The 27,324-nt window shown below is 31.5% G+C and overlaps 9 protein-coding genes across 10 annotated transcripts; 7 read left to right on the top strand and 2 right to left on the bottom strand.

The window, feature by feature from the left end:
- The first annotated feature begins 632 nt into the window (after positions 1-632).
- Positions 633-3,045, top strand: LOC113796243 (uncharacterized). Its single transcript, XM_075824062.1, has one exon. The coding sequence runs from the start codon at positions 2,303-2,305 to the stop codon at positions 2,972-2,974; it is 672 nt and encodes a 223-aa protein (XP_075680177.1). The 5' UTR covers positions 633-2,302; the 3' UTR covers positions 2,975-3,045.
- A 61-nt stretch (positions 3,046-3,106) lies between these two features.
- On the top strand, positions 3,107-4,969 carry LOC113796237 (uncharacterized). The gene is made up of 3 exons (XM_027346465.2): positions 3,107-3,450; positions 3,501-4,465; positions 4,517-4,969. Exons 1-3 carry the CDS (start codon positions 3,222-3,224, stop codon positions 4,943-4,945), a joined length of 1,623 nt encoding a protein of 540 aa, XP_027202266.2. The 5' UTR covers positions 3,107-3,221; the 3' UTR covers positions 4,946-4,969.
- Positions 4,970-5,016: 47 nt separating this feature from the next.
- On the top strand, positions 5,017-6,317 carry LOC113796244 (uncharacterized). The gene has a single exon (XM_027346472.2). It carries the CDS (start codon positions 5,158-5,160, stop codon positions 6,136-6,138), a length of 981 nt encoding a protein of 326 aa, XP_027202273.2. The 5' UTR covers positions 5,017-5,157; the 3' UTR covers positions 6,139-6,317.
- LOC113796242 (ceramide synthase 1-like) lies at positions 6,164-7,832 on the top strand. The gene has a single exon (XM_075824061.1). The coding sequence runs from the start codon at positions 6,607-6,609 to the stop codon at positions 7,621-7,623; it is 1,017 nt and encodes a 338-aa protein (XP_075680176.1). The 5' UTR covers positions 6,164-6,606; the 3' UTR covers positions 7,624-7,832.
- Positions 7,833-8,131: 299 nt separating this feature from the next.
- On the bottom strand, positions 8,132-10,826 carry LOC113796234 (esterase-5B-like). The gene is made up of 5 exons (XM_027346463.2): positions 10,316-10,826; positions 10,103-10,252; positions 9,699-10,047; positions 8,950-9,626; positions 8,132-8,891 (listed from the first exon to the last, which is right to left on the bottom strand). The coding sequence occupies exons 1-5, from the start codon at positions 10,586-10,588 to the stop codon at positions 8,217-8,219; spliced, it is 2,124 nt and encodes a 707-aa protein (XP_027202264.2). The 5' UTR covers positions 10,589-10,826; the 3' UTR covers positions 8,132-8,216.
- An 813-nt stretch (positions 10,827-11,639) lies between these two features.
- On the top strand, positions 11,640-13,597 carry LOC113796238 (RCC1 and BTB domain-containing protein 2-like). Its single transcript, XM_075824057.1, has 2 exons — positions 11,640-11,798; positions 11,859-13,597. The coding sequence occupies exon 2, from the start codon at positions 11,988-11,990 to the stop codon at positions 13,551-13,553; it is 1,566 nt and encodes a 521-aa protein (XP_075680172.1). The 5' UTR covers positions 11,640-11,798; positions 11,859-11,987; the 3' UTR covers positions 13,554-13,597.
- A 251-nt stretch (positions 13,598-13,848) lies between these two features.
- Positions 13,849-15,410, top strand: LOC113796247 (sensory neuron membrane protein 2-like). Its single transcript, XM_075824059.1, has 2 exons — positions 13,849-14,316; positions 14,373-15,410. Exons 1-2 carry the CDS (start codon positions 13,849-13,851, stop codon positions 15,408-15,410), a joined length of 1,506 nt encoding a protein of 501 aa, XP_075680174.1.
- A 90-nt stretch (positions 15,411-15,500) lies between these two features.
- LOC113796241 (uncharacterized) lies at positions 15,501-16,710 on the top strand. The gene is made up of 2 exons (XM_027346470.2): positions 15,501-15,722; positions 15,803-16,710. Exons 1-2 carry the CDS (start codon positions 15,657-15,659, stop codon positions 16,574-16,576), a joined length of 840 nt encoding a protein of 279 aa, XP_027202271.1. The 5' UTR covers positions 15,501-15,656; the 3' UTR covers positions 16,577-16,710.
- LOC113796236 (uncharacterized) lies at positions 16,583-26,320 on the bottom strand. 2 transcript variants are annotated; one of them, XM_027346464.2, is made up of 2 exons: positions 26,209-26,320; positions 16,583-18,861 (listed from the first exon to the last, which is right to left on the bottom strand). In XM_027346464.2, the coding sequence occupies exon 2, from the start codon at positions 18,804-18,806 to the stop codon at positions 16,749-16,751; it is 2,058 nt and encodes a 685-aa protein (XP_027202265.2). In that variant the 5' UTR covers positions 18,807-18,861; positions 26,209-26,320; the 3' UTR covers positions 16,583-16,748. The 2 variants fall into 2 exon arrangements, with proteins under 2 accessions (XP_027202265.2, XP_075680171.1); XM_075824056.1 differs by lacking the exon at positions 26,209-26,320 and adding an exon at positions 18,947-19,046.
- Between the last annotated feature and the right edge of the window lie 1,004 nt (positions 26,321-27,324).

The following is a 27,324-nucleotide window of genomic DNA, read 5'->3' on the forward strand; positions in this document are numbered from 1 at the left end:
TGCTGGCTGGCTGACATTCCATTTGTCACCAGAGAAATAAACTAAGAAAAAAGTTCAGTGTCAACAAACACGGAATTCGAAATTGGAATTTTGATGAAACAAAACCGAGATGATAAGAATCTTACAAAATTTCAAAGTTTTTTTCTGCCAAAAAAATATTTCCATTGCTGATGATGATTGTCGTCTCCATAGAGAGAATCCGAGAAAGTGTAAAGTTTTTGTTTCAATCAAGTGATAATATTCCCAGAATTTGAATGTTTGTCTCGATGAAAAAATATCTTGGGAAATCTTTACGAAATTCAATATTTTTTTCTGTTTTCCGAAAAAATTTCCATTTCATAATTAACATAATTCCAATCGTCATTGTCATTGTTTTTATGATGTGTTTTTTCCTTTTGGTCCCTTTGGGTGTTTTTTTTGATTGGCCCGATTAAGATTCACCTGTGATTCACACCCACACAAGAGGAAGTAAAAGAAATTCCGACAAACGACTTTTACCGGGAAAGTTTTGGTTGACGCAACGTGTGGTGCGCATGAATAAAAAATATTCTCTCTATATTTCTCTATATATTCTCTGGGATTCAATCGAAGAGGGAAATTCAGCCATTTCTTTCTGCTTTTTCAAATTCATGCAAACCATTTTTGTATTTTGTCGATTGCATGTCAGTTTCTTTTTCATTCGTCATCATCGTCGATCGGGTACCCGAGGTTGAAATTTTAATTTATTTCCCGGCAAACCGGTTTTTTTGAAAAAACGTATCCAGTTTTTTGCAGTGTGAAAACAAGGGTCGACAAAATTTGAATTGAAAAGTTTTGAAAAAAGTTGTCAAGAAAAATTGTTTTGATTTTGACATATTTTAATGAATAAATTATGCCCAACAAACAAGACTGATGCTTACATTTTACCTGAACCCTGTGTTTTACATTCGAACAACAATTCAAGTTTGAGTTCAATCAATCAATCAGTCTCAATTCTGATTGATGTTTCATTTGACGACTAAGTAAATTTTGAAAAAAGAAAAATTTCCATTGAAAACAAACCAAACCAAACAAAATCATCATCATTATTGCGATTGAAACTTTGTTTTTGCACAAACCAATCCCAAAGTCCAAATCGAGAAAGAAAAACAAATTTTAAAACATCCTTTATTTAATCTTCTTTGTGTTTCTCAATTGTTATCATTTGCTTTTTCTCCCTACTCGATATATATTTTGGGCAAAAAACATTCAATGTCTCTATATAATAATAATAATCTCTGCTTGTTCAACTCGAATCGAATCAAATTGTGAATTAATCTTCTTAGCATTTTTGTCATTGTTAACAAAAATTGTTTCGTTTTTTGATTCACGATTCGCAAAAGCTAGACTTCATCCCATTCATCGGCTTGTTTTGCAATTTTCAATTCAACAAACGACGAAACAGAAATCATCATTATCATCATGGGATCATTGTTGTTGAGAAATGTTCCTGATTCTGTGTCTGGTTGATCGCTAAATAGTTCCTGAATTCAACAAAACGAAAAGATCAGACTTTTGTTGCAAAAATCAGAATAAATTAGATTCGACAACAACATACATTACATTTTGATTTTCTCTTCAAAAAATCAATTGAAATGTCTCAATGATTTTTGACCATTGAAAATCAATGAAAATCGTGTCAATCGAGTGTCAATCAAGTTTCAAGAATTAAATTGTTGATGAGACAATGGTGATCAGATAAATATCACTGCTATATTTGTTTAATCCGATCTGATTTTGCTGAAATGCAAACAGTTTTCCACAACAGGATAAACAGGAAAACATTAAACAAAAAAATCAAACAATTTTCGCCTGCAAAAGTGAACAATTTCCGAAAGTGCTTTTTGCTTCTGCCATTTGCTTTCCATTCATGTTGATGTTTCCACATGACAACGACATCTTTTTTCTGCACACATTCAACACTGCATTATTATTCATCATGATCATCTCAAAGTGGCTCTTCAATATTCCGTTTTTGGTTCATTTTTCGCTATCAATTTGTGAGAGATAAATAATGTTGTATGTTGTTTACACATTCATTATCAAATTATGATGGATGATGTTGCTTGATTATTGATTAGTGGTTGATGAGATTATTTTGTTTTCTCAATACATACCAATCAAGTGAATATTTGCATATTGGGAACTAGTGAAAACATGAAAATGATATTCATATTAGATAGATTGATTGACTGACCATCCATTCAATTGATATATAATCGATCATAAATGATACTCTATTCTGACTTGATCATTTTTCACCAAAATAGAAAAATATTTCTTAATGCAATTAGCGATCAAACAACAACACTCATCCACAATGACCATCAAATCAAGATTAATATCATCATCGTCGTCGTTCGGTCAATCAATTTGGTTATTTTTAGTTGAAAATGTTGGCATCTTTTCGTCATTATCCTCAGTGATTAATAATTATTTTGTGATCATATTCATCATATTTATAACCCATTTGGTTGTAGCAGCACCGCCCAGTTCATCGTCATCATCATCATCATCGAAATCGGTACTTATTTGGCCGGATGAAATCGAAGATAATGCATTGGCCAAACATGATGAAAGTGGTGATTTCGTCTATAAACAATGGATGTCATCACAACAACAACAAGGTGCAAATAGTCATGGTGATAATAGTGGCCGATTACCACCGCCACCACCGGGTTTGTTCTATTCCGGCAGACATCATGCTCAATCATCGTCATCATCCGCTTCAGCATCATTATTTTTTTGGCCTCAGACCAAATTTCGTGACGATCACAATCAAGATAATCGATTTGATGAAACAAATAATAATCATTTTCACAATTCTGCTTCATTCACGATCGGTGGCGCCATCTTTGGCCGGCAATCCTGGTTATTGATAGGTTATATTAGTAATATTCTATTTGTATATGGTTATTGTTATCAGCAATTTAATCGTTTATTCTTAATATTTTAATGATAATCATATTGTTTTCTATTTACTATTATTTACTACTAATCAATCATGTATTGCCCAATCCAAAAGCGAAGGATCTATTATTAAATAAATCATTTTTATTTATTTAAACAAAAAAACTGAACAGGTGTGAACATTTGCTTTCGATAATGTTTCCATGGCAAATATTCTTAAAAGTCTGAGTTTTACCATAATAATAATAATTCTCGAAAGTCTTTCATCGACGTAGTTGCCAACAAAGACGACAATGTTGAATCTTAGGAAAAAATTTCTTTCATTGAATCGTTATGAATTGATAGTTTATGTTTGTATGCTGCTGTTAACATTATTTTGTATTTGCAATATAACCGATGTATTACATGGTTATTTTCGATTCGAAACGACCATACAATTCGATCGTCAACGCCCCGATCATACTGATTTCCCCGGTATTACAATCTGTGGTCGTGCCATTTTTACACCCGAATTTCTAGCCAGTAAGTTGATGATTTTATCTAATCGGAAAAACTCTTGTTTTTACTTATAGGCAACTACATTGGATTTAATCGTTCCTATCATGAATTTCTAAATGAATTCCATCATAATCCTCGTGTAAATCGAACAGAATCGATCCGCAATCGTTATCGATTATTTCGTATCTATGAAAATATTGCCCTAACCGATTTCAACGGTACAGACATCATCCAAAACTATAGTCTACGTTTAGAGCAGTTGATACGTTGGTGTAAATTCCGTCCCATCAATATTCGAACATTACAGCGAAGAAAAGCAAATTCCACAATATTGCAAACAGAATTTGATTGTGAAAAAATCAAACAGCCATTGCCCATTGTGTATGATGGCCGGAAATGTTTTATGTATTTTAGTGATCTGGAAAATGTTCAACCAGAATGGCGTCATTATAAGCCACCAATCGATATTGATGATTTTTTCAATATTCATCATCATCATAACAGCCATCACAAGTCAGCGTTGTTCAATCAATCGGACCCCATCATCATGGCAGAATCGATTCCAATTGATAATGATGATAATTCCAATGACTTTGATTATGAACCGTTCAATTCAGACGACTTGAAGCATATGAAATTTGAATTGAATCCTTATATTGTTATGCAAATCAATATGCATAATCATTTATGGGATTTTATTGGCGATTCATTCGGCACAACAACCATTACGGTCCATCCACCAAATATTCTGCCGAATAAACGTCGTTTTCGTTCATTACAAGTGCAACGCAGCTCATATTATGAAGTTAGTTTTACCAAGAAAACTACCCATAAATTATCCAAACCATACAATACTGAATGTATTGATTATGCGGATGATGCCATATTTGTCCGTTATCGTACCCAAGATTTATGTCGTAATATTTGTATCAAAGAATATTCATATGGCATTGATGGTTGCATTAATTATTATTTGGCTCTATCAACTAGGATGTTTGCCGAAGATAATTCCGAATTTATGTGTGATCATGATTATCAGGTCAGAGTTTGTCTGAAATAACTTTTTTCTAATTTTTCCCCTCTTTCACAGAATTATACCACATTTTTATCTGCCGAAAATCATTGCGAAAATAAATGTCCAGATGAGTGTTTGCAAACAATATTCGAACTGAATGGTCGCATTGATCCGGTATTGACGACCGGCTATGGCTGGCCCATCAATGATAATCCGGAAACGCATACAATAGTATTGATTAAAATATCACCCATACCATTTCAAATTATACAACATCGACCACGGATATCGAGGGAAGAATTCATTGGCATCATTGGTGGTCATCTTGGTATTTGGCTAGGTCTTTCTATCTATCATATTATCCGTTTTTTGATACATTTCATTTTTCATATTGTTCAACGTTTAGCTAGGAAATTTTTCAATTTTCATAAACTACTACCACCGAAACAACGAAAGAGAAACGTTGTCCAAACATTACCTGATAGTGATAACACAGTAACATAGCAATAAAATTGATTTGAAACAAGAGTTTTCTAAATAAAGATCTTTATCATTAGCCACTTACACACCACACATGTTGTTGATAAAGAAGAAAAGTCATAAAACAACAACAACATGGACCTTGTTCGGTCAACACGTGATTGTTTTTGCACATGTTCCATCATTTGTTGTCATTTGTGGTTTGGTTTTGGTTTGGAATTAGTTGATTATCAATCATGGTCATAATGAATATAATCCATAAATATGTTGATCTAATCAATGCAACTTATCATGGATTAACAGTCATCTACCCGGAAACGATTCGGGACAATTTTCGACCGCCATTTTTGATTGATTTTCGTGATACGATTGAAAATCTATTTATAAAAAATGATTATTATTGGATGGAAATGGTATCCGTTTTGTCATGTATAATATTGTTGATGATCATTCGACATTTATTGTGTGAAAAATGTCTGGTCAATCTTTTATTGGAATATGGTCTGATCTATGGTCACGATCATCATCGTTTTGGCAATAATCTGTGGAATTGTCTGTTCTATATGCATACCTTTTTGATATCATGGCTCATAATAACCGATATGGCATGTTTTGAATATCCTGAACGTTTATGGGATAGTAATGATACCGGAGGTATTGAAATAATGATAAAATATCTATACCTAATCGACTTATCGAATTATATTTATTCAACAATTCATTTGATAATCAATTATCGTCATCAGTGGGATTACGATTCGCCAATGTTAATCGTGCATCACTTAGCTGCAATCATACTGTTCATATTATCACATTCGATTCGAATGTATCGGATGGGTGTAGCAATCATATATCTATTGGAAATATCTGAAGTATTTTATTTTCTGCGTTGCACAATCAAAATCCAGTTATCCATTATTCAACGGTGGAAAAACTTAATACGTTTCATTGGATTTTCCTCAATGCTCATCATTTGGATTTACAATCGATTGTATCGATATCCACTTATCATTTTGGCATCGGCTGTCGATTTTGGCTATCATCGTCTCATATTGATCGATACGATTGCTATCTATGTATTCGTCTATTATATTCTGTTATTGATACAGCTTTTCAATATTTATTGGTCCATTATTCTTATCAAATTGATCATTCATATCTTTCGTAATGGTTTGGACCAATTGGAGGATGTCCGAGAAATTCGTTGCCAAAAATAATACAAATCAATTGCCATTCGTTCATTCACTTGTGCTTGTTGTTTTTCTTTTATTATTCCAATAGCGACAAAAACAGTTTTTTTTCTATTAACTCTTTTTTTCTGACGTCCTGCATGCTTAAACAAAAATTATTCAAATATTTTCCCTCGAACAAAATAAAATGAAAAAAAATTCCCTGACGTAAATAATTGTTTATCATTTCGAAATCGAATCCAAAAATGACCATTAACCACCATGATTGACGGTAGACCACAAACAAAACAAAAACCCCTTTTTCGTTGGAAAAATGATGAAAATGTTGTTTTGAATAGTGTTCTATCACCAAATCAATCAATCAAATGACTAAAACGGATGCCAGTTTGTTGTATAATTTTCATTTCATTTTTCATTCATCATTCGTTCTTGATCTATCAACCAATCAACCAAACAAAATGATGCGATTAATGGAAGAATATTGGAACATAATAAATGGTTCATACTATGCTCTATTTGGTTTTACATTCAAGTTTGGTTAAGAAAAAAATTATGCAACCATTCTTTTCGGATTTATCGGATAATGTGAAGCAGTTATTGATTGATAATCATTTTTATTGGCAACAATTATCATGGATATTGATAGGTGTATGGCTCATCTCCAATATTCGTTATCGATTATGCAATCATTTGATCAAATTTTTGATCGAAAATGATTTTCTTCACAAACGAGATAGTCCAAGATTCATCAGCAATATCTGGGATACGATATTCTATGTGAATACAGTGCTGTTATCGAGAAAAATTGCAACATCTTTACAATTGTTCGATCATAACGATGGTGGTGATCATTATTTTGATACAGCCAAATTACTACCAACAACAACAAACAATCCAACCAATACTGACCCATCAAATTATCTTCTAATACGATTATTGTTAGTGATGGATATATCCAACTATATTCATTCAACATATTACCTGATATTTTTAGACGTTTGGAATCGTGATTCATGGGTGATGATCGCTCATCATATAATAGCAACATCAATATTAGCAATATCATACATAGTACATATGGAGCGTATGGTTGTTGTTGGCATTTATCTGTTGGAAATATGCGAAGTATTTTATTTTGTTCGTTGTTTGAGTAAAATCAAATTATTTCTCATACAAAATTATATTAATCAATGGCGTGCATTGGTATTTACAATATTGATTTTTGTCTGGTTTTACAATCGTCTTTATCTTTTTCCATTCATCATACTGAGAACATCGCTCGATTTTGGTTTGCACCAATTAATTCATATGAAACATGTTGCTCTTTACATAATTCTCTATTATTTTTTGATTGTTATACAAATCTTTAATATTTATTGGGCTTTCCAGTTGATACGCGCAACCATAAGAATTTTTCGTAAAGGTTTGAAAAATATTGAAGACTTTCGTGAATTTAACATTGATGAGATGGATGGATGCAATGATGAACATAATGAAAAAAAATTGGCTTGAATAAAGTCTTTTTCAAAACAATCTTTCCTATCCGGTGTTGTTTTCTATTGACCTAAAACAAATCAATCAAATTTAATTGGAATCCAAATTCAAAACATAAACAAAAATCCTCTTGAATAGGAAATTGAAAATGACGTTTTTTCATTAACATTTCTGTTATTAATTTTATTTTTATTAAAGAAAAATCCATTAACAATACATTTAAAGTAATAAAATCAATTAAACTTGAATTTGTCGAATGAAAAAATCGTTTGAACAACTAAGGCCAGGTATCATCTCATTTGATGGTAATTGTCGTTGATTGAGTTTTTCGATACGTTCCACACGTTTTCGTCGATTTTGCATTGGATTATTGGAAAGGCAAAACAATAATATGGCCATATTGTTTCTACAACTTTTCCAACAGATGGCGATAGCTTTTCTATTTGAAAAAATTCCTCAACATTGTTCGAAAGGTGTTAATTCTGTTGTTTACGATCATTTTCCATTATTGGTGGAGACAAAAGAATTATTTATTTTGATTTTATTAAAGGAAAAATTCATTTACATGCATAATAGATTAAAAGTATGAAAAAATGTTATTGCTCAATGTTTCAATCATCGAAACGTTGTTTGACTTTAACCTGTGTTGGTGATGAATCATGGCGATATTGTTCCTTGTCTTCTTGATGTTCACGACGTTTGCGTACAATCAATATGATGGCCAATATGATGGCAATAATCAATATGAATATCAATACACCTAATAGTGACCATGTTGCTTGTTGATAGGATTTAAATTCTTGTTGCGGAAAATATGGTGGAAATATTACGGCCGAATCTTGCAGCTTATAGATAAAATTATTTATAAAATCAACAAATGTTGTACGGTATCCTTGTTGATTGTGTGCATTTTGTGGTATTAATTGTCCGGTACGTGTTAAAATCTGATAATTAGGTGATGCTGCTGTGTAGAATACATAACGTGTTTGTGCAGAAAATCCATGCAATACAAATTCGCCAATAAAACGGCAATATTGTAATGCAACATTCAATTCCAGATTCGATAAACCTGATGGATCATATTCATTGGGTAATAAATAGAATATGTCATTGAAATGTGTTGCACCATATGTTTCAATGTTGACTTGTTGTAGAACATCATTTTGTATAATACCGAATGATCGTTGCCCGACATAATCGAATACTAACATCATTGCTTGGGCTTGTGCCGAATGCAATCGTACAGCATAATCGACAGGACCCACAAACAGGAAATCGCCGAGCATCTTTTTTAACCAAAAAAAACTTATCATTAATTCAAAAGAATTTATAAGGAAAAATTACCTCAGAAAATAGCTGATCCAATTCACGTTGTGTATAACCAACATTATTAGAATTGGCATTGGACTGAACGGAAAATGGATTATAACCGCCAGTATTGATTTGATTATTCAATGTATATTGATTTTGTATTAACGATGGGTTATTATTCAATACATTCTGTGGAATTGTTAATGTTCGTTGGGTACGATTAAAATAACGATATTCGAATGCATCGGCCATAATTAATTCGTTTGTATAATACCTTAGATATGGCCGTATCAGGAATGATATTTGTTGTTCAAGATTAGCCGTGCTACCTTGCGGCATGCGACCTGATTGTAGATAATATTCTAGGCTACCTTCCCGACCAGTTACAATGACTAGATATGGTTTTTTATTGAATTGTCCATTTTTATATAAATTCAATGGAAAATCACGCAGTAATGCTGAACTCGATACATTACGATCAACAACCGGACGAAACCAAAACGGTTGACGATTTTGTTCCCAATCACGTTCATTATTAACAGCCATCAATTGTCGTAAATCTTGATAACGTAAACACTCAACAATTTGATCTTGACGATAACCACAACTGAAACGATGTGCAAAATCTCTTGCCTGTGCTAAAGGATTGTCATGTATTGCCCATGGACTAAAAACAGATCCACTTATGGATATGGCATTGCTAAAATATTCTTCATTCGTTCATAAATTGGGAAAATATTTGAATGCCAATCAACCAATAGAATAGATTTAAGCTAACTTACGGTTAACACCTTGATTTAAAAGATGAAATGAAACGGATGCACCACCAGCATCATGACCCATAATGGTGACATTGGCTGGATTTCCACCAAATTTGGCAATATTTTCATGGATCCATTGTAATGCTAATGCCTGGTCACGGATGCCATTATTACCCGGGCAATTGAAATCATCGGTGGATAAAAATCCCAAAACACCAAGACGATAATTGATTGTAACAATTATAAAGTGACTAGCAGCATTATTTCCAGCTTGCAATAGAAGATCTGGTTTATAAAAATCTTTGCCACCGAAACGAAATTCCCCACCATGTATATAAACTAAAACTGGTATAGTGTTTGGACGATTATCCTGATTGAAAGAAACCAATTATCAATTTACTTTGATTATCGAATTTGATACATACTACTGGAATATAGATGTTTAAGTGGAGACAATCTTCATCTTCACGTATACCGGCAATATTGGGAAACCGTTGATAAACTTGTGGACACATTATACGTTTACGTCCACTACAATCTAATGTATTTGTCCATATTGGTGGAAAATGTGGTGGCTTTATTGCCCCAAAGCAAAACGGGTAATGATTAAAAAACTTATCACTTGAACAAAAACTTACTCGAAAACGATTTTCACCGACCGGTGGTGCACCATATGGAATACCAATAAATTGTACATAGGATAAACCATTAGCGTATGGACGATTATTTTGAAATGATTGCCCTGGTTGAAATTTTTCACCGCGTACCGGGCCAAAATTCGTCTGTACAATCGGATCATTTGGATCGAAAAAATAACCACCATATGGACCACCAATGCCAATTTGACCCAAAACATTATTAACAACGAAAAACAATACCACTGTCCATGATAATATTATTTTCAAATTCATTTTCAATTTTTTTAAATTGTTGGTTTGTTGCGAACGTTGACAAAGCAAAATCACAAATGATGAATGAAGCTCGATGATGGCATCCACACACAAATTATTTAAACATTAAATTCATTTTTATTTGTCTGGTAATAATAGACATAATTAATAGTGTGTTACCTTTCAAAGTGTGTTTGTCGGCTTTTTTCCTATGTTAGTGTGTGTTGTTGACAATCAAATATGATCACCCAAATGATAACCAACAAACAAATTTAACCAAACGACAAATGACACAGGTAACATTTATTGATGTTGAACATGATTGGTAACAACAGCAACAACAATAACAACGGAAATAACTAACTAACCAAACAACAACAAATATACCGCCTAAATAGACGATAATGTTTTTTGTTTTGTTTGATTGTTCCGGAAAATTTTTTTACAGTCACTATTCGAATCATTTTGATTGGATTGTCATGCAAACCAGTTAAAATGCATGAAAATTTTGCCGAATGAATTATAATTGAATTTTGAATGAATTAATCATCATTAGATTTGTTTTTGAAATTCTTTTATAGTTGTCATTATTAACCTTAGCTGATAATTTTTTCTTTGTTAATCTTCACTTTTTCCTATCTTATCTCAAAGAAAATCAATTTTATTATTACACTTGGAAATGATCATCATTATTATTTGTTCACCATTATGGTATGCCGACAAACAAACACATTTCTGCTTTGATTGCAAATTTATTATCCAAAAATCAAATTCATTTTTAATAGTCTCTTTTTATGATTATGATTCATCTACATCATCATCACAAAAGGATCTACTCAAATAATCTAATTTTTGTTTTCGTCTCAGCAACTTTCAGTTTTCTGCAATCAGAATTGATCCAAAACTAAATACGATTTCAAAAATATGAAACTTGTTGAGCTAATTATCGAAGCTGTTGCTATAGCAAAAATGTATGAAATTTTTCGCAGGTTTTTTCATTAAAAACAAAACAAGCTGTATTGCGCATACTGTTGCGCATGTTGATGTTTTCTTTTCAATTTTTCGAGCTTGTATACAACTTGTTTGATTTGACATATTGATTTCCACAGTGTAACCTTTTTCTATTTCTTTGGGTTCAATTTGTGTTTATTTTCTAAAAACAATGTTTCAATCGGTGGAACAAATTACTCAATCAAGCAATCTAATCTAATCATTATCGGGGAGTTTTTCTGTAATATAAGCATTATGGTATTGATCAAATGTTGATGGTTTGTTTGTGTTTTTATTGTAGTTATTGCACATACACACAATACTTTGATTTTGATAATTTGGCTCAAATATATTTGATGGTTTGTTTGTGTATGTTGTGTATCATTGTTGAACATTGCTCAGAACCAAACTGAATTTTCCATAAAAAACGATGAAACAAATACCAATCGACACTTGTATAGATATCCAATTATTTGAAGATGATTTAAAAGATATCGATCGAAAATTTATTAGAAAAATTGTTTATATTTATAAAATATCTGCATTCAGAAATCATATTGGTTTTCTATTCACAACTAACCATTCTACTTATGTTTATGGGCATGAAATATGCAAATGGCTATCGTTACAACATGATTCTAAACGACCACAAGAGATTGATATTTTTGATGGCCAAAAAATCATTCAAATCGATTCCGGTGATAAATTTGTTGTTGTTTTAACTAACGATGGATTAGTTTATCTAGCCAGTAATGACAATTCAAAATGGCGAACAAAAAATACTTTTCGATTAATATCCACCGGTAATGATCGTTTTGAAATGATAGCATGTGGAAAATATCATTTGTTATTGTTAGGACGAGATGGCGCTGTTTATGCTTTGGGTGATAATCTTTTTGGTCAATTGACCGGTAATGTATTGTCATCGTATGATGTTCTGGTCAACACTTATTTAAAAAATGTTAAATTGATAGCTTGTGGAGCTAAACATTGTCTTGCTCTCACCAATGCCAATACAATTTGTTCCTGGGGCTGGAATAAGTTTGGCCAATTAGGTCTAGGCAATAAAAGTAGTCGAAGAACACCTTCACCAGTATCATTTTCAAACGATAGCCCAATCAAAAATATCATGGCCGGAGCATGGTATTCGTTATTTTTATTGGAGAATGGTCAAATTTTTGGATGTGGTTATTATCAACGTTCTCTCAATGATCAAAAGCAAGATGCAAAAGTGCCAACCAAAATTGCGATTGAAAATGTTCAAAGTGTAGCTTGTAAGAATGATGATTTATTTTCATTGGCTTTCGATCAATCATCCAATTATTATGTATGGGGTATGATGAGAGATGAAGAATTCGTATCGCCCAAAAAAGTGGACCATCAACCGGAATCATTTGCAGCCGCATCGGCAATATTATGCAAATCACCAATGACATATGGTCTAACATTAACAATCGATATATTCGAATCAACTGATTCAATATCATTTATTGGATTATTGGATAATCCAGATAATTATGATGTTGAGTTTATTATCGGTAATGAACGCATATTGGCTTCCAAATGTCATCTGAAAATGTCATCCAAATATTATAGTCGAATGTTTTCGGGTGTTTGGCAAGAAAATGATAAAGTGATCATCAAAGATTATACTTATGATGTTTATCATGCATATCTAGTAATGTTGCATAATGGCAACGTTCGAATCAATCAATCCAATATAGCTCAACTTATCGATTTGGCCAATTGCTATGGTGATGAAAGATTAATGAAGCATTGTCGATCATTTATACGAAGAAATCTTAACGAACAAACATTATTCACCTATCTTCCGTTAATTAGTAATTATCAACTTGATGGAATGAATGACAAACTTGTTGAAATAACTATTGAAGATGTTTTACCAAAAATTACTGATAATCTTTTGGAAAACAAGGAAAATGTTACCAAATTTCTTGAATTGATAATATCCGAATCCTTTATTAAGAAGGAATAGTAATATTTTTGTTAAACTATTTTTTAAATTATTTTATTTATAAACAAAATTTTTTTCTAATAAAATGCGCATGTTTTTTGAAACAAACGAACCACCATTTTTAAAAAAAATGAAACATTTTAAATTCATCTGTGATTTTGTTGTTGTCAATAAAAAGGTATCTTTGGAAACGAACAAAATTTATCGATTTTTTTCTTCTTGAAACAATGGTCCATTATTTGGTGAGTTTATTTTTGTTTTGGCGAAGAAACAAATCTATCAATAATTGAATTGAGATAAATCAATCACTCAATCAATGGGTAATATTGTAATTCGTATGTTGATGACAAAATTGGCTCAACATTATAGTTCGAAAAAGACTGAACGTTTTCTTGTAATATTCGGAATATTTTATCTATTATTTGGTATTGTGTTTTATTTTGGCTTCAATGAAATTGTTTTCAATCCATGGCTAGAATGGTTCATGAAATTGAAACCAAGTGGTGGTATGATTATGAATATTTGGCAACAATCAGATTCCATCATAAATGTATGGTTGTTTTCCATTGAAAATGGACCGAAATTTTTAACCGGTAAACAAACAATTCGTTTGAATGAAATTGGACCATTTTGTTTTCATTCTAAACATCAACGTATCATTATTGATTGGCCATCCAATTATCAATTGATTCGTTTCAATGAAAGTTTTCATTATGAATTCGATCAAGAAAATAGTATTGGTCCATTATCGATGATGATCAAAACAATTAATCTTCCATTATTGGTAAATATTATGCATGATAATTCTCTCAACTAAAATCTTTTTTTCATCCAACATAGACAATACTAGGCAATTCCCATAACAATAATTCATTATTGATGGATCAAAATCTAACCAAAAGGATCGAGGATGAATTGATTATTGAAAAAAGTGTTGGCCAAATTTTGGGCATTGACAATCACCAAAATATCACCGATGATGATGACGGTGGTGGTGGTTTCAGTTTTTTCGATCACAATAAACAATATGGACCAATTGAATTGTATACAGGCCAACGATATGCTAGAAAATTGAATCAATATTATAGTTATGAAAATGAACATGAATTTCAATATTTTCAACATACCACATGTAATCATTTCAACCAAATGAATCAAGGTTTATTTTTCGGTCCAAAACAATATGATAATTTGTTTGTGAATATTTTCGATCCACGTTATGCATGTCGATCATTTCGTTTTCTGTTCGATTCTAATGACCAATTTGACTGGATTCAAACACAATATTATCGTTGGGATTCGAAACAATTTTCTCTTGAATATTATCCAGATAATTGGTGTTATTGTCCCGATAATATTGATAATGATGATGACGATTGTGAAGGACGATTCTATTTGAATCGATGTTATCGTCAATCTGATCAACAACAACAACAATGGTTAGTCATAACAAATGTGCATTTTTTACATACCAAAAATCTTGCACGTATGGTACGTGGATTACGACCAGATTTACTTCGACATTCATCGTATTTACAAATGGAACCAACATTTGGTGTTACAGTTGATTCAAGATTTCGTTTACAATATAATTTCAATCTAATGCAGCCATTCTATCAAAATTTACATCCCAATGTTCCACATAAACCAACTGTCATACCATTCTTATGGATTGAAGAGGTTTATACCGTGAATGGTTACTTGAAAATGCTTCTTCAATTTTGTTCAATATTTTTCATAATCATATCACATTTCTATACATTTATAGCAGCATTTGGTGTCTGTTTGATCATGATCGGTGTTGTGCGGTGGTTAAAAAAATTGATTAAAAATCGTATGGCTGTTAATGATGATGATGATAATAAAGATAAATCTTGAAATGAATCTGTTTTCTTAGATTTGTTGTTGAATTTTTCCAACGATAGATGGCCATATGCTCAATGTTTCGAATGTTGAAAAAAGCCTGCAGGTGCTGTGTGCATCAGGTGAGAGTGGTAGTTCACCTGGTATTTATCAATTTTTCCTATCGATTTGATCATCGTCATCAAAAGAATATTCCATGATCACCAAGGAAACCATCAAAAAAGGATTTGATTGTGAACAAAACCGAATCAAAAACAAATCATGAGCGCAATCTCGATGAAACCAAAACAATCGATTCATTTGTTATTGAATCAAACATACAATATGGTTTGGCTATTTATTGTTTGTTTGTTTTGCAATTTTAATTAATTATCAAAATTTTTCATTTTTTAAAATCTGACATCCAGAATAATCCACGTCTTTCGATACGGTTGGAAGAAAATGTTGTCGAAAATGATTATGATGATGATGACGAGGAGGTTGATGATGTTAGCGAAGATAATGTAACAATTATCAACGGTAATCATCAACATCGTTCGATAGAAAAATGTTCGAATTGTGATTCACTAAAACAAATGTTGCACTTACGTGATCGAACTATAATGAGATTGATTGATGATCGTGATCAATTAAAAATCAAATTAACCGCTACCATGAATGAAAATATTGAGTTAACAAGACAATTACTTCGATATGAAGCAATATTGAAGAAAAATAATCGAAAAGAAATGAATGATAATAATCGAACAATCGATACTGATAAACAACAGGAACTGGATTTTTATCGTCGCCGTTGCCAAACATTGGAAGAACAAAACCAACAAATGAAATATCATCTTTATTCATTACGCAATGTTTTCCTGGAACTTGGCCAACAACAACAACAAAACAATGGTAATGATGATGATGATGCATCATATCAAGATCTCTCAAGTAATTCCAATTCGGGCAATGTTCTGGCCAATGTCGTTGAAAATGGATCACAACAGCAACTGCCATCATCATCATTGAATATTGCAATTTCTGCGACCAATTCTATCAATCATCAACAGCAACAAGAACCAAAAATTAATTCTGAATCAAGTTCAACAATCAAAGTGATAGCAAATCAAACAAACAATGAGGATTGTCCGTTTATCGAACCAATATTATCTAATTTTGATCGTTGGTATAATAGTTGAATGGAATTCAAAAACAAACCATTACTTTATTTAATTTTTCCACCAAAAATTGACTACAATTGCATTGATTTGTTATAAATATAATTTTTTTCAAATAAATAAACAATTAAAATGAGACAATACTTGACTAGTAATGCTACAAATCGATAACATTGTTGTTTGAGAAAAGATTTTATTGGTGTGATGTCATATGACGGGTAAGATGATGTCGTTCACGAAATGTTTCATTGCAAATATGGCAACGTAATTGATCATCACGACGTTTTTTATTCACTAAATCATCGGCTGCTTTTGTACGTTTATGGTGCGAACGCATATGATAAACCAAATCGGATGTCATACGAAATGCTTGATTACAATATGCACAAACATTACTTGCCTGATAGCTCAATGCTGTCAATGATGGTGATAACAAATACAATGATGTTATTAATGGATTATTTGCTGCTGACGATGCTGTTGTTGTTGGCGGCATAAAATATGGTGGTAAATTCATTAATGGATTATTTATCACCGATGACTGTGGTAATAATTGTATCAGCGATGAGGATGATGATTCATCAGCATTCGATACAATATCATTTTCATTTTGTTTATTATTGCTTCTATCACCAACATTATTATAATCCGATGTTGATGATGATCGTTCGGCTAAATCCGGTGAATGGGAATCGTATGATGATGATGACGACGAATCGATAGATAAATCAACTGAACCAGATGATTCTAAAGAATAATTCATTGCGGCGGTTGTTGTTGTGTTTGATTCGAAAGTTGTTGGCTGTACGGAAATCGGTGATGATTTACTTGATCCAATTGGATGTTGCATTTGTTTCGGTGATGTTGATGATGAATTTACGGAAGTAATGGGCGAATCATTTTGATTATTAAATAGATTAGCCAATGGAAAGGAACAAGCATTCGACGATTGTTCGGTTGAAATTTGACTATAAAAATTTGTCATATTTAAATTGGATAGAAATTGATTCGATTTAATTGTTGATTGATTGGTGGTCGCCAATTTATTTGCAGCCTTGATTGTTTTCAGTTTTTTGAATGCACTTTTCGATTGATTGTTCGTGGTTGATGATACATTGGCATTCGATTTATTATTTGATGATGATTTGCGATTATATTTACCACGAATAATTGGTTGACTAATTAGTGTTGATGACAATGACGGTGATGGTGGTATTCGATTTTGATTCGATACAATCGATGATGATCGTTTCGAACGTTGTTTTTGTCCATTCATATTCATCATCATTGTTGGTTTAATCATTTGATCCGAATTATCCTCATCCAATGTTTCAACGTCGACTTCAATATCAGCATCTTGATTATCATAATCATAATCATTATCCTGATCAACATTATGATCCAATGTTGATTTTCGATCCTTTTGATTCAACAATGATACAATATCAAAACTGCGTATCTGCTTTCGGCGACATTGTTGTTCGGTTGATGATAATTGATGATTAGCTGAATCCGCAATAGTCTCATTAAATTTAATATAACCATTTTTATGAGCAAAATTATTATGGCTAATATTGATAAAATGTTTCATACAATCCATCATGATATGTAATATCATATGATTTGAATAGAACGAAAAATGATTGCACCATAAACATCCGAATAATTCTTTACCATTTATCCATGTTTGTATTGGTCGTATGGTTGTTGTTAAACTTTCTTCGATCAAATGATTGAACCAGGCTTTTGGTTTTTCATCCATCAACAAGCCATTATCATTGGTGGATTGTATTGTTGAAAATTGTTGACAACAGCGAAATGATCGTATAACTTCCAAATAGTATTGTTCATTCAAATAGATTATTTCAAGATTTTGTTCCAATTTCGACATTGCCGTTTCAACAATTGTCGATGATGAACAAGATATTTTCGATGATCGCTGTAAACATTGTTCAATGCGATCCAATTCATTACGAAGCCATTTGCAAAGATTTGATATCGGTCCAATGATATCGCCCTGATTTAATATTTGGCCATCGATTAAATCGGTTAATGGACGAATTATCGATGTTGATGCCGATGATGTGGATGTAGATGATGAGGGAATCGAAATCGGTAAATGATTATTGTTCGCTTTCAGCATCATCATTGTATTTTTAAAATTATTTTCACAAGTTTGATCTAATGGACGAATTTTCAATTTTGAATTTGTTGTTGTTGTTTCAGATGATGTAATCAGACTCATTATCATTATTTCAACCAACCAACAAATCTTGATGATGATGATGATTTTAGTTGGAAAAAACCTGTGAACGAAGAAAAAAAAATTAAAAGATTAAATCTTGACTGCGAAACACGCGCCCAAACGCGTGCCCTGGGGTTTGTTATTACATTGAATCATCACATCCCTAGCTTAATACCCACCATCATTTTTAATGGCAAGATAAACATCTCAAAGTTTAAAAAAATTAATTTGCTCGGCTTATGAAAAAAACATTAATGATGATAGTAATGTTTAAAATTCAATTCGACCATCATCATATTCATCATCAATCATTTTATCAAAAAATTAATTCAATTTTCCTTCTCATCATAATAATGTTGGCCATTGGCCATTTGATGACTAAAAAAAATGTCAAAATCAACACTACCACCACTAACAACAACATAGTTAAATATTAGTTACATCGTTATAGATGTGATTATTTGGTAAGAAGCTTATGGCCTCAATATCATCATAATATGCCAACAACAACATTAAGCTACTTAAAGTAATCAGCATGTTTCTTTCGTTTATTGATCAATATATATAGAGAGATCATTATTCAATTTTTTTTCTCTCTATATGCTTGGATGGATAGACAGATAGCTGGGTGACAAATCACGTGCTAACAAGATTTATTTAACAGTAATAATCACAGTCAAAACATTCATCGATTTTTTAGGGGTGGATTATAATATCACAACACATCTGTGTTGGATTCTCATCAGAATTCTCACAAATATACCAATCAATTGGAATTTTAATAAATGGATAATTATGTTTCATATAATGTGTAAATCATCATTCCATTTCATCCAATCTTTGCTTAGGGATTTTTTCAATTTTTCTCTACGCTGGACAATAAATCTTTGGATTATTTATCTGTTCCAGGAATGATATTGATGAAAATGAAAAAAAGTTTTCTTTTGCCTTGGTTGCTTGTCGTATCAGTGTGTATTAAAACTTTGATATTACTTTTCAGGGATTATGGTCATCATCAGTGAAGACCAGAATTGGATTGCACAGATGAGACCTTCTTTTTCGATTCTTCTTCCATAGATTGTTCTCGATATGTTTATAGGGTTTAAGTAAAAGTTTCGACAACAACGACGACGAAAAAACTTTTTTGATTCTTCTTCAAGAATTGAATCTAATCAAAGTTCTTATTTTGCAAAAAATTGGATTTTTTCCAGTAAACGAAAAATGTTTTATGTAAGTTTGAACCATCATCAAACAAGCATGACAAACCAATAATCCGTAACGAAACCAATGTGTGTCGGTTTCAGCAAATATACCACCAGAGAGATCTGTTCATTGTATGGTTGATAAATAAGCAATTCCCGTAACGGAAAATAATTTTCTTTTTCTCGATCTTGTCCTATAATAAAATCATCATTATGAACGGCGTTTCCATAAATATGTTACGGATTTCCGGAATAGTTTTTTTCCGCAAAGATTTAAAAAATACATTGGATTTCTGGGGGAATTTTCCATCAAATAGAAAAAAAATTTTGAAAATTTATTCAAATATTCGGATGCTGTTTGAAATCGAACAACAACAACAATAATGGCAAGAACCGTGACCACAAAACTGAATAATTTTATTGGGAAATATCAAGAAAAAAACACCAAGCATCAATGTGATGGTTGTTTTGAATCGAATCGACAACAACAAAAAACAAGCAACCCTCATTATTATTCATAAAGTCAAATCGATTGAATGAATGAATTATGTTCTACCAACAACAACCAACCAGCCATAAATATTCTGCAACCGATGCGAACACACAGAATAAATGGCAAACATGACATGACACGAAAATATTTTTGCTGTTGTCGTTTTGATTCTTTAATTTGAAATTCATGAAAAAATGAAATTCCAATTGATAAAAATACCATAAGGATGTGTTACTCTTTTTTCTTTTTCTTTTTGGTTTCTGGTGATCATAAAATCATCATAAAATAATGGACAAATTTTCAAAAATTTTTAAGTATAAAAAATCTGGACATTGGATGATTAGAATTTATGATGGGAATGTTTTTGATCCCTTAGGATCGATGGAATCGAAAATTTTTTCATCATCATCATTCAATGCAGTTGAATTTCGAAAATCACAAGTGGCTAGATTCACATTGGATTTTCGTTTTTCTCAAAATCCGATTATCAAGCAAAATGAATAATTTTTTCCATCCGAAACTCTCATTGCTTATAATAATCGGTTTCTGTTTCAAAAATTTCTTTTGGTTTGTTTGGAAAATATTTACAAGAGGTCTCATTGATGATGAGTGGTGGTTGTTATTGTGGATTGAAATCCATATAACGGTGATATTAATAATCCAATTTCACGATGGATGAATGAATGAATGGACCAAAAAACTTTTTTCACTGAAAACAGAATCAAATTTTTTCATTTTTTCTGGTTTCGGGCGAAAAAAATGAAAATGGAAAATGTTGTTAAAATCGATTAAAATCGAATGATGAGTTTATAAGATTATTATTGTTTTGTTAATTGTCATCATCATTATGGCAGAAACAAGGGAAAATTTCCATATAAAAACAACAAAAACTTTCAACATATAATTTATGTAAATTGTTATATCAAACAACCAAGCCAAACAAAATGTTTATCTGGATTGATATTTTATCTATAGTTTACTTGATAACCAGGATTTCCAATTCAGTTCAAATGCCCGGAAGGTGATCCACGAAAAAAATATAAAAAGCGGTTATAAACCAATTTTCCGAACAAAGCAAAAATAAAAAATAAACTGACTAAATCGATTTAACTGAAACGAAGAGAAGAAATATATCATTTATATTGCATTGTTGTTGTAAGTAAATAAATATAAATAAATGCTCTAGTTCCAGCAACAACCACTTAGAATATTGAATTAGCTTTGTTTATCATCATCCTCAACACCAGAATCAGAATCATCTCAAACAACTACAACGACGGAAAAAAATTGCAAATAATGATGATGATGAACAATAATGACAATGTCATCATCATAATCATCATAATCGACCGCGAAGGATAATAGAATTTCCATTCTACAAAACAAAAAAGCCATTTAGAAAATTAGCTTTTTTGTTTCGATTCGTTCATCACCAATGAATGATAATAAAATAATATGAATCAGGAAAACAACAAAGAGAAAAATGTAATTTTCATTACATTATGACGATTGTAATGATGATCAAAAGGAAAATGAAAATTGTCATTTTGTTTTTAGGAATGAAATATATTATATTTACACATCATCATTACATAATCACAATCAACACAGGCCAATTGTCATCATCATCATTTGAACAAACAAAAAACTTCATTCCATTTAATGACAATCCATTTATTATACAAGTGAGAAATGAATGATAATCAAAATGAATTTGATTAGAGTCGTCATTTAGGAATTTTTTTCATTCCAGAAACTCAAGAAAACCGGAATCGCGATATTGACAATCGATAGTTTTGATTGTCAATCATGTCAACAAAACATGACAAGACTTTTTCGTTACTCACTGATAATATCCAAGAACATCTTTAGATGTCATCATTTCATTGAACTAAGCATCTCTCTTTCTAACATTCTCACAATAAGGTAATTATTAGACCAACACAAAGATAATCAAGATGTTTTTTCGGTGATGATGAAGAGCTTTTTTCTAATTCTTCAAATGGAAAGCTTAGCAAACACGATCATCATCATCATTATCACCACCGACAACATTGTTGTTGTGGAAAAATTGATTTTTTTTCCTTTCTCATCTGTCACGAAAAGGAGCAAGACAAGAATTTAATAATTTATCCTGACGAATTAATTATTTCCAAGCAAAGCTTTGCACATCGATCGATCAAACATGGCAAAGAAAGAATCCAAAGATATGATGATCCTTTCACAAAACAACATTGATTCAATTCAATTTGATAAATTTGTTTTGCTTTACATCTCCACAAATATGAATGAAACAAAATCCCGAATCAAATTGGACAAACAAATGAAAAAAATTGTTCAATCAATCATTTCATTTTCAAATTTAAACAGAATCATATAGCCATTTTATGATTCTGTTTACCAAAAATGGCGACAACGATAACGATAATGATGATGAGAATTCCGACCATTCCGTAAACAAAAAATAAATGACTAAAACTTGAAATGATTTATGAACTCTTTCCATCATCATCAACAACATTTTCAAATCATCCAACAAACAAACAAACAATAGCTATTTTCATTCATAATGATCTTTATGAATGGAAAAATTGAACCCGGGTACCAAATAAAAAAATTGAACATTCAAAAAGAAAAATTCAAAATGTGAAATCGATTCGATGAAATGTGAGAGTGGATAGAATTTGGATCCAGTCTCCTCTTGATTTTTTCAAATGATGATGCTTAAATGTTTTTTCTCATTTTTCTGGTTTAAAGTTTCAACTTTGCAAAAACAAAATGGATCGATTTTAAAGTTTTTTCAAGTGGAAAAAACAATAACCATTGTGTTTATGAACAGAGAAACAGAAATTTAAAACGCGAGAAACGGGAAACGGGCATCGATTTCGCAAAAAACACACACAAGTGTTTCATGTTGCATCACACAAAAACTACTCAAGGGAATACTTGAAACAAATTTTTTTCCAAAATTAAGTCATCAAAGTCACAAGTCGTGATAATGATGATGATGTTTTCAAATGAATTTTTCAACAAAGAAAAAACATCCTTGCCTCTTTTTTGAATTTCAAGTTGAAAATTTTTAAAAAACAAAACCAACAGATTAATTCCTGGCCAAAATCAAATCAAATCAAATGCGATATGGATAGATTTTGGTTTGCAATGTTGATACCATGATGGCTGAAACATTTTTTTTCTTGTTGAGATTGATTCATTCACTTTCGACCACTCGATTGTGATCAAATATAATGTTTATTGTTGAAATGAGTGAAAAGCCAACAGATGTTCTCAAGTGATGTTGTTTCTCTGCTAAAATATAACATGAATTAACCACTACTGACGACAACCATGTTCAAGCTAAAAAACATAATAAAATCAAATAATAACAATAATACGATACGCATTTTGGATTTGAATGATGATTTTTGTGTGTAACAATAGAAAATGAATGAATGAAAAGAAATCGAGAAAAAAACATTCAACAACACAATTAGTACCAACAGTGTATAAAGTCATCATCATTTCTGAAAGAAACTCTTTTTTTGGTATCTTGTTTGTCGTATTTAGCTGGTACTTGCTAGATGAAGGAAGAAGCAGTCATCACTTACTTACTAATATAGATTGTTTTTTAATATTGTTCACCAAACACAATGAATGATCCAAACAAAACCGAACAAATCAAAATCACAATCCAAATGATATGGATGATGGTTTTTTCCATTTCGTTTTGTTTGCATTGTCATTGTGAAATGTCAACGAGAAAACAAGAAAAAAATTAAATCGATTTGACATTGTAACCACCATTAGATCATCATTATGTCATTACTAACCACACATCAATGATAATAAATTAAATTAACACATTTTCTAATGAATGTTGTTGTTGAATTGATAAAGATTGAACAACGATGCTCGGCTATTGTGTCAAAGATTTTGTTCAAAATTCAAAAAAAAGTTTCAACCGCAAATTGTCAAGCAGAAAGAACTGTCACATGCTGTTTAACGTCACATTATTGAATGGATGACAAATGACAAAATTTTGGTTACTTTTTCAAATGATTTTTTGATAATTTAATTAAATTGAATAAAATTGAATTTGAATTGAATTATAAATGAAAAATGAATGCATCCAAAGGCAATGGAAAGTGAGAAAAAATCCATCAACAGGGATAATAAGTGGTTAATGTGTTAGATGAGTGAATGAGAAAAATAAGTGTGTAATTTAAAAATTATTTGAGCATAAACTTCAACCACTCAATAAGAGAAAAATTTGTTTCAAATTTTCTATTTTCAAACAAGATTTTTTTTGAGAAATTTTTGTTCAGACTCGGTATGCGGTAAAGATTTTTGGAACCTAGGGTACCATCATAGGATTTTTTTGATAACCCGAATAACCGCAACTAAAGAATCTGCATTTTGGAAACAATTTTTTATTTTGGGTCGCATCTGTAGTAAGGTTTCTATTGTCAGCAAGTATGGATACTAAATCAAATCAAGTCTGCAATAACAGATGTCAATCGGGATGAAAATGAATTATATTCAGGAATATGGTTGAATCAAATGAAAGGAAACAAAATTCTTGCTTGACCATAAAACTGTTCCCCATCATAAATCTCTCTTGTCTCTCTTCATATTGGTCATTCAATTAAAACCAAATTAACACTATCCATAGCCAACAATCGATATATGTGGCATGGTTACATTTCGGAAAAAATGTAACCCACCACCCTTACAACCAAAATTTACAGAAAAATAACCGAAAAACATAAAAATTATAGTTATTATTAATCGGGTTATAAACCCTGGCGATTTTGTTTTGTTGTCGTCATAATGATTTCTATTGTTGTTGCTGAAAAACCATACTGCGCTTCACGATCAAATCATGAAAACTACTGTAGGACTGAAGCCGATCCACAATGGACAATAAGGATAACGAGAGAGGAAATCCCCATGTTACATTTATTTTGACTGACTGATCGTCAAATTGAGAATAACAGTAGTGGTGGTGAAACAAAAATTAAATCCTTTTAAAGCGAAAAACCAATTAACACGTTAACGGCCCAAACAAACAACAATATGACAATATGACATTCTAGGATTTGCATTTGTTGGATCTGAATCTGTGTTTCATTCGAGCAAACATATAACTAGCTGGAACAAAAAATAACGAAAATGGAGAATGAAATATATCGTTCTGTCTCTATGTCTATCTCCAAAAACTCCAAAAAAATGATCCGATTAATCTAATTTTATTTCAATTTCATTCATTCAGCGAAAAAATATCCACTTGGTCAATGGATTTGTTGTCAAAATCATCATCATCAGATTTAGCGAGAAAAAAATTGATGAAATGGATGTTGGTTTGTTGGTGAATTGTTCCTGCAACAACAAACAAACAACAGTAACAAATCAAGCGCAAGTAAACAAAAATCTCATGTTTCAAATATTATGATGTGATGATTTTGGTGTGTGACATTGATGCACATGTCATTTCGAGTAAACATTAAAATCATAATTAAAATTGATAACATGGGTGGGTGGCAACGACACAAGACACACCCATTTCATATTTGATAAAAATTATCAAGAAAAACCCTTTTGTCAACCATTAACTTGGCGTCATGAAAATTTCTTGCAATCAGAAAGCCTAATTTGTAGCCAAATTTCGATCCAATACAAACATTTAAACAAAAAATTATTGAAAAAACATATTTACCTTTCTTATGATGAAAAATATTGTTGTCACTGTTAGAAATTGAAAATCGAATCAATCATATTGTCGCACACAAACTTGAATTGAAGAAAATGTTTTCAGGGCTATTCGAATTGATTGGAAAATTTGTCAATTTCTATTTCGATATAAATTGACGAATCATTGACAAATTCAAGATGCAAATGATTTTCATAACAAAAAGGCCAAGATACTAATAGAATTTATTGTAAGTTTCATCAAAATATGATTTGTGGGTGATGATTCTCGTCGATGATGATGATGATGATAATAAAGCAACCAAAACATATCGAAAAATCAAAGGTACCATCCCATTTTTTCAATTTAGTCAAATAAATAAACACGATAATACACAAACAGACAAAATATTGGTGGTTAACATAGAAATAACTTTTTCTTTCATTCTTTTTTTGGAAAATTAACCTATCACCGAAGATTTGTTAGAAAGCAAGAATATTGAACATCCGCATCATTCACATACGTCATTCGTCAAATATATAGTGCGGATCGAAAATGAATATGAACGTATGTGATGCGCATGAACCATGTGTGTGTTTATTTGACATGTGTTCCATCATCAAGCATTTTGGTCAAAATTTTCATTCTGGAAACAAAAAAACCAGAATCCACAGAATAAAGGCATCACCAATTTGTAACGTATGTAATGTTATTATAGAATCGAAACATCTTGATCATAGATTTTAGCAATAATCAAAATAGAATGCGCAACAGCAGATGAACAAAACCAAAAAACATTCTGGTCTCACTAAATACACTACCATATTACTGCTACTACCACCCTCTTCCTTTATTCAAATCTAATAACATAAAAAAGTAAAACACTGACTGGCTGGCTGGCTGGCTGGCTGGCTGGCTGGCTGGCTGAGACGAAACACTTTTTCTATTTCAATGCGCATGCTCGAAAAATGGATGGCTTGCATTTTTTATTTATAAGGATCTTTTGATTTTTTACATAAACAAATGGCTGGCTTGCATTGGACTTGGCCTTATGACTAAGCTAGACTTCGTCCACTTAGTGGACGAAGCCAATGGCCAATGGCTTGCAATGCTAGTGTGACATAACAAGCTTGTTTTTTTTTG

Source organism: Dermatophagoides pteronyssinus, unplaced genomic scaffold (genome assembly GCF_027571235.1).
Source record: "Dermatophagoides pteronyssinus isolate colony J.1.1.1.1 unplaced genomic scaffold, Derpt_VIB-CSIC_2022.12 sq0046, whole genome shotgun sequence".
NCBI lineage: Eukaryota > Metazoa > Arthropoda > Arachnida > Sarcoptiformes > Pyroglyphidae > Dermatophagoides > Dermatophagoides pteronyssinus.